The 6,322-nt window shown below is 39.6% G+C and overlaps 1 protein-coding gene across 1 annotated transcript; it reads right to left on the bottom strand.

The window, feature by feature from the left end:
* Positions 1–1,971: 1,971 nt before the first annotated feature.
* On the bottom strand, positions 1,972–5,964 carry LOC128454310 (transcription factor BTF3 homolog 4). The gene is made up of 6 exons (XM_053437674.1): positions 5,835–5,964; positions 5,276–5,335; positions 4,035–4,148; positions 3,423–3,624; positions 2,586–2,645; positions 1,972–2,437 (listed from the first exon to the last, which is right to left on the bottom strand). The coding sequence occupies exons 2-6, from the start codon at positions 5,327–5,329 to the stop codon at positions 2,391–2,393; spliced, it is 477 nt and encodes a 158-aa protein (XP_053293649.1). The 5' UTR covers positions 5,330–5,335; positions 5,835–5,964; the 3' UTR covers positions 1,972–2,390.
* Positions 5,965–6,322: the final 358 nt, after the last annotated feature.

Here is a 6,322-nt window from a genome sequence, read left to right as displayed (position 1 = left end):
TCCTCCACTTCCGGCTGGGACGCCATGTCAAAATAAAAGTAAATTTCCTGCGCAATTTAAAAACTGTAAATCAAATGTTGATGTAATGATATGATAAAAAGAACAGGGTGTGTAAGAAAGATTAAAAAACAAAACACACATTGATATAAATTAGATATTTCATTATTTTTCTTTAACTTCTTTTGCAAATCCTGTCATTAAAGGTTCAAGGTGAAGAATGTAGGGACATCTAGTGGTGAAGTGTCATGTTGCAGCTTAATTTAGCAATTTTCTCTAATCAGGTTTCAGTGTTTTATTCTTAGTCTGGTGTTGTTTCTTCCTTTTAAATACCTGTTTTACCATTTGTCAACTATATCTATATATAAAGTTAATTTAATAAAGTTTTTTTAAGGAAAATGACATGTACTAACTAAAATAATGCACCATAGCAGGTTCATTAGAGGATTAAAATTAGTTAAATCCAGAGTAAAGCATTCTTATTTTATGATAAAACAATCTGAATCTACACAAATGATTATTGTGATTATACTGCAACAGTTTGTTGTGTCGCTTCTATCCAAGAAACAAACATGTTAGTTCACTTGTAACTTGAATCACTTTGAATGTGAAGCCGGTAAAGTCATTTTAAACGATGGTGCAACCCTGCTCACATGATACTAAATAAAGAGAAAATGTTTTCATGCACTCGTTTCATCAGTTGTTTGTAGGAGCAGCACCGTCTTTGCATATAAATGTTACGGGCTTTTACTTCCGTGGCTTCCTGTGTTGCTGCAGCACTTCTCTCCGTGTAGCTTGATGCAGCCTCCGGTTCCTGCTCTGTGCTCCAGCAGCTGCACAATCAGGGACATTTTGGCTCTAGTCGGGCCGCTGGAGGTGCTGAGCCCCGGGGCGGGTCCGCAGCTCCGTCCCGCCTGCGACACGACACCCTGGAGCCAAAATGGCCCGGGGGTTCCTCCCCGGTGACCGTGTCCGCACACTGTGTCCGATCCTAGGACTGATTTCCATTAGCTTTACAATTACTTTATCAAAGAATAAAGTCATGTGCACGTGCTCATTAAAATGTCCAGAGCCAGAAATGATTAATTTAATGCTTTTTAGATCCATAGAAAATATAGATATAACAATCTACTATTACTCTGCAGTGTGTAAAAGTGAAAATTAAACAAATATATTGTAATATTGTAGTTATAAATGAACAAAATACATTGCAGGACTATTATTGGAGAACTTCTACATTGTGGTGACACTACTTTTATTTAGTTTTCCATCAATATCAAGAGGCCCAAACGCCCATTTAATTTACCACAACCAAAAGTAATGCAATAAAACTAATACAGTGAAAAAGTTATAAATTGTTAGTTTTTTTCATGTTCTGCCACTGTATACTTGTACACACTTAAGAGGTAAATACTGAGCTTTATTTATTCTTGTACCTCAAATATCTACATTTACAACAGTGAAATTAACAGTAAAATAATATAGATGTAAAATAAGATTCATTTTGTCCAGATGCATCATTAAAATGCTGCTAAATCAGTGTTAATATTTTATGATGATTAAACAATGACAGAGGCCATTTGACTGCATATCTAGTTCCTCAGTAAATTATGAAAGAATGCAGGACTTTGACTTTTAATGGAGTAATATTATATTCTAATTTCCAGTTTTACTACATTCTCCATGGTTGTTTAATGTGTTTTTAATTCTTATTAATTCAGCACTTACAAATGAGTAAATGTATCAAACTACTTTCACAAGATTTGAGCTGTTTAAATTTCAACAGCTCAGATATCTATGAATTCAAGGAAGTGTGAAGGAAGCGGTGCACTGTGGTTTATTCTATTAACACAATCAGCATCAACTAATACTTCAGGGAGTGAGAAAAACAATAATGCAGCTTTTTTATTCAACAGTTTTCCTCTTTCAAATAAAATCCCCCAAAAAGATCAAATAATAAAAGAGAAGCGTGAGTAGCCCAAAAATGTTTTATTAAATTCATAATCACCACTATATGTAAAATGAATTACTCATTCACTTTAATTGTAATTTAATAAACAATCTCTTAAATACTAGCCACGTTGAACCATGTAGAAAGCTTAAAGTATTTCTTAAGTAGTTTGAGTCCTTTGGGTGCGGAGATGTTAACGGATCCTCGTGTCTCCGAGTGTCCACATTATCAACGCCTACTGAAATCAAAACCTACTGAATCTGCAAGATGTTGTCACAGTTGTATTTTGCTGCTGTGGCAGGCTGAACCAAAGTGGTTCACGTCTCCGGAGATGATGCATTGCACCTTTAACAACCGTTTCCCCCACAACAGGAAATGCCCTATGTGAGTCCGCGAGAGGTAAAAATAAAAAACGGCTGACGGAGGAAATAAGGAGGATTCATCAGTTTGCTTCGTCCTTTGAGGCTTCGTCAAAGTTCTCCACGAGATCTGAGAGACAGAAAACCTCACATCAGAATCAGCAAAAATGACGAGTCACTGTTTCACACAAAGATCAAAGAGCTGGAGGAACAACAATCGAATAACTTTATCAATTTTCAATAGATTAAAGAAATAAATCAATGATCTCCATCTATACCTGGAACATCGTCGTCCTCCTCTTCTGCATTTTCCTCCTTGACTGCTTTCATGTCCATTGCTAAAAAATGAAAAAGGGAAATGAGTGATTTCAAACTCTTCTCAAACTTTCGGATGAAACTTGTTCAGTAAAAATGTTACTTCTACATTTAGGAAAGAGCCTGTGATGTGATCTCAAGTTGCAAAGTCACAACCTTTTAGCACCAATCAAAGTATGACAGAAAATAAGTCCCAAGACTAAAGCAATACAAATAAATGAATTGGTCCGCAACAGTGAAACTAAATTTGTGCAGCCTTTCCTCTTCATCCTCACACTCCCTCCTGTCAGGCTCAAGAAAGCCATTAAAACCAGTTTCTCCTGCAGCGTTTTGAGCTCTTTCAGGTTGATTTCTGTATTAAAGACGTCAAAGACGCTGTTGACGTGTTTTCACTTGTCATAAAAGTATTTCCCCTGTTGCTGCAAAACACTTATCACCAGCCCTCAGGAGCTTGTGCAGGTGAAAATGGACTCAAAACACTTTTATGGTCGACTAACGGAAAGACTCACAATACGACAGCTGAATACACTTGCAAGCTCAACATCATTAAGGCTTAAAATAACCCAGAATGCAACACTCTTTGCAGGAGACTGTGTTGGACTGTTTCTCTCCATTCATAAGGAATATCTGAACATGCCTCTTGTCCTGTAACGCAAGACATCCTCCACTTTTAAAATCCTAACTTCCACTGAAAACTAATTTTTTGTATTCAGGCAGACCCTGTAACTTTGTGACAAAGTACAAGCGTGTGCATGTGTGTGTGTGTGCATGTGTGTGTATGTATGTGTGTGTGTACTCACATTGCCGTGGGAACTGCTCGGCCAGCTTGCGCAGGCTGCTGAGGCTGTCGGCTCCCAGCTGGCTCAGGATGCCCGGCAGCATCTCGGTCAGCTGCTTGATCTCGGCGTGGCCCGTGATGGCGAAGGTGTTGGCGGACAGAGACGCCTGCACTTTGGGGTTGTTGAAGTGGATCACCGTCCCATCGTCTTTAATCATATTCACCTGAGAAGGGGACAACAAATATTTATACACAGTTTGTAGTTTGAACTCAGAGAAAACATAATACAAGTATTTGAATAGTTCTAGTCCAAAACTTTATTAGATAAATGTGTTTCCTTTTGTATTTTTAAGTTCAGTGGAATATTCAGATAAATTCAGCCACAACAGCAATGAAAGAACGACTCTGCATTAACCTCATGCTTTATCTAATTGTAGAGCTTTGACTAAACTGAAACTCTTAGAAGCAGCTTGTTTGATAAATCACCCTCGAGGGACCGACAACAACCCTTTGGTTGGATTCCCCTCGTCTTTATCTTTCATCTGACAGAACAATGATAAAAGCACAAACTCCCAGAGAAGAAAACACATCACTGACGTTAGCTATATTTGTAATCTGATGGGAGAAGCCTCACCTCCTCGATCCCTGCGATGTTGTTCACAGCCAGCTTCTTCAGAGAGCCCTGGAGTTTCTTGTCATCAGCTGTTGCCGTTTTGTGAACAACCTTTTTCTTCCTGCGGGCTGTTCCCTGAGGAAAGAACAGGTGGGGAAGCCAGAAAGAGGATTAGAAACCAAACGAGAAAAAATCAGCCCAAGAACATGTGTCTGACTTGTCTTCTCTATGTTGTACAATTTATGTTTTTATTTGCTTCATGATTAGAAACAAGTCAAACTAAAGAAAGTAAATAAACCAATCATCTCATGTTTGTGCATGTTTAATAGAAGCTGATTTCACTTCCCAAAAAAGTGACTCAACAAGCTTGCACATGATCCTCAGTGAATGTCCAGGATTTAAAAAAAACTACTGACTCATAATATGCTGTCTAGAGCCTGGGATGTACTCGTAACTCCTGGTAAAAATAACAATTGTGTGTGTGTATATATACATAAATAATTGAGAATGACAGCATGGTGCAATGTGGAAAGAGGCCTTTCACACTTCATGGCAAAACAGCAAATAACGCCACCTAGTGCGTGGCTGACAGCCTCACACTAAGTGGAAACAAAGCCGCAGAGGCCACAGATAAATCCTCCTCCCACCGCCTCCATATAAAGGGAATGCTGAGGTCAGGGGGAACGACCTGGCAGATGCTGGGTTCCATCACACTCCTTCAACAGCCAAACCCCACTGAGATCTAAACACTGGACATCAGACACCATTGTTGCACTGTTTTGTGGTTTGGATATTTGTAAAGAGGGGGCCTCGGGGGACAAAAGTTAAAGTGTCCTCTATTAAAACCTCAAGAGATAAGCTACAAATCAGTTTATGACTCAATTTTTGATGAGGGACATTTAGTTCCCAGTCAGGCTAGTAGCTTTGTCTCACGCTTTCAGCTGCATCGCATGGTCTTCACCAGGGAACTGAGCTGACAATGAAGATTACATGGCACGATCCCAGCTGCTGACTAAGCTTCTTCTGTGGCATGTGAACACACGCTGATACAGATAGGGCCATGACTGTCGAAAGCTCAGGGAGGAGACGTGCAAGTGGACATTTAGTGGAGTTCTCTCATCTTCCTGAATGTCGTTAAGGTCTTAAAGGTGGATTTTATTTATTAAAGGGACCGTAGACACGTGACCCAAGCTACACACAGTAATCCTGGGTTCCTGGGTAATAATATTCATCAAAGAAATGTTCGAGAGACTGAAATGTACCTTTCCACCTATCCGGACCTGTGCCTGCAGTTTGGCGAGCTTCTCTTGATTCATGGTGATCTGGATTAAAATAAGAACACAACATTATTAACAATTAATAATTACATTTTAAACACTTATCATTTAGAAAATTAAAATACAATCCCAAAACACAAGGTTTCGACGGTTCAGATTCATGGGGGGGGCAACACGTGATTATTGATGAAAAGCAATGAAGAGCTAGCATAATTCACGTTTCCACACGTTAGCATTGGCTGCTAACAGTCGAGCGATCCCCTGACAGTGACACACGCGCTTCACTAAAGACACCGAACAGCGTTTACACAACAAAACGACGAAAACGACACGAGGCCACACGTCAAAATGACATTTAAATTAGCTTAAAAGGTGGCTAGCGAGGCTGCTAACTAGCTAGACGGCTAACGTAGCTAATACTAGCACGGCGGCTCATGCGGTGAGATAGCCGAGCAGGGTTTTTATTTCCGCGGTAATAATAAAGATCAGACTTCAGGTTAAACGATGAAACGAGTCGGTGAAGTACGGATCTTTGTGTTTTTACCGTTGATAAGAGTCAGTGACAGCCCGAGGAACAGATCCCGATGCTAACGAGGCTGGAACAGCGCAGCTTAAACACGCTGCAGCAACAGCACGCACTTCCGCCCCGAGCTTTCACAATAACAGTTTCCGTATTCTCGTGGTGAAAGGGAAAAGGCAGGGCAGTATTTACTTTATTCAATCTGTATTTATTCAGTAAGGTTGGGATCGAGAATTGTTTTCCAAGAGAGGCCTGAGAACAATAAATATTCACAATCTGCAAAAAAAACAATTACACGAGCAACAACACAATAAAAATGAATGAATAAAAACAATAAAAACCGCACACAGTAAAGATTGACTGTAGTTTGAGGGAAGTATGTAAATCATTCATCAGTCATTGAGGAGGTGCAGAGTAACTGAGGCTAGGCCGGCCAACATTGGTGAAGACTGCAGGTAAAATGGTTACTCTCATGTTTATTATATGTGATGAACGGATTAAATGTGTGGTCT

This window comes from Pleuronectes platessa, chromosome 13 (genome assembly GCF_947347685.1).
Source record: "Pleuronectes platessa chromosome 13, fPlePla1.1, whole genome shotgun sequence".
Taxonomy (NCBI): Eukaryota; Metazoa; Chordata; class Actinopteri; order Pleuronectiformes; family Pleuronectidae; genus Pleuronectes; species Pleuronectes platessa.
Note: the sequence above shows the minus strand (reverse complement) of the source record. Positions and strands in the feature narration are given on the sequence as shown.

Bases quoted from the DNA above. Each gene is read 5' to 3' on its own strand.
- LOC128454310 (XM_053437674.1), bottom strand. From the start codon at position 5,329: ATGAATCAAGAGAAGCTCGCCAAACTGCAGGCACAGGTCCGGATAGGT. The intron at 2,646-3,422 runs GTGAGTACACAC...TTCATTTTTTAG, and splicing joins CGAGCAGTTCCCACGGCAAT to CAATGGACATGAAAGCAGTC. The intron at 2,438-2,585 runs GTATAGATGGAG...TCTGTCTCTCAG, and splicing joins GGAGGACGACGATGTTCCAG to ATCTCGTGGAGAACTTTGAC.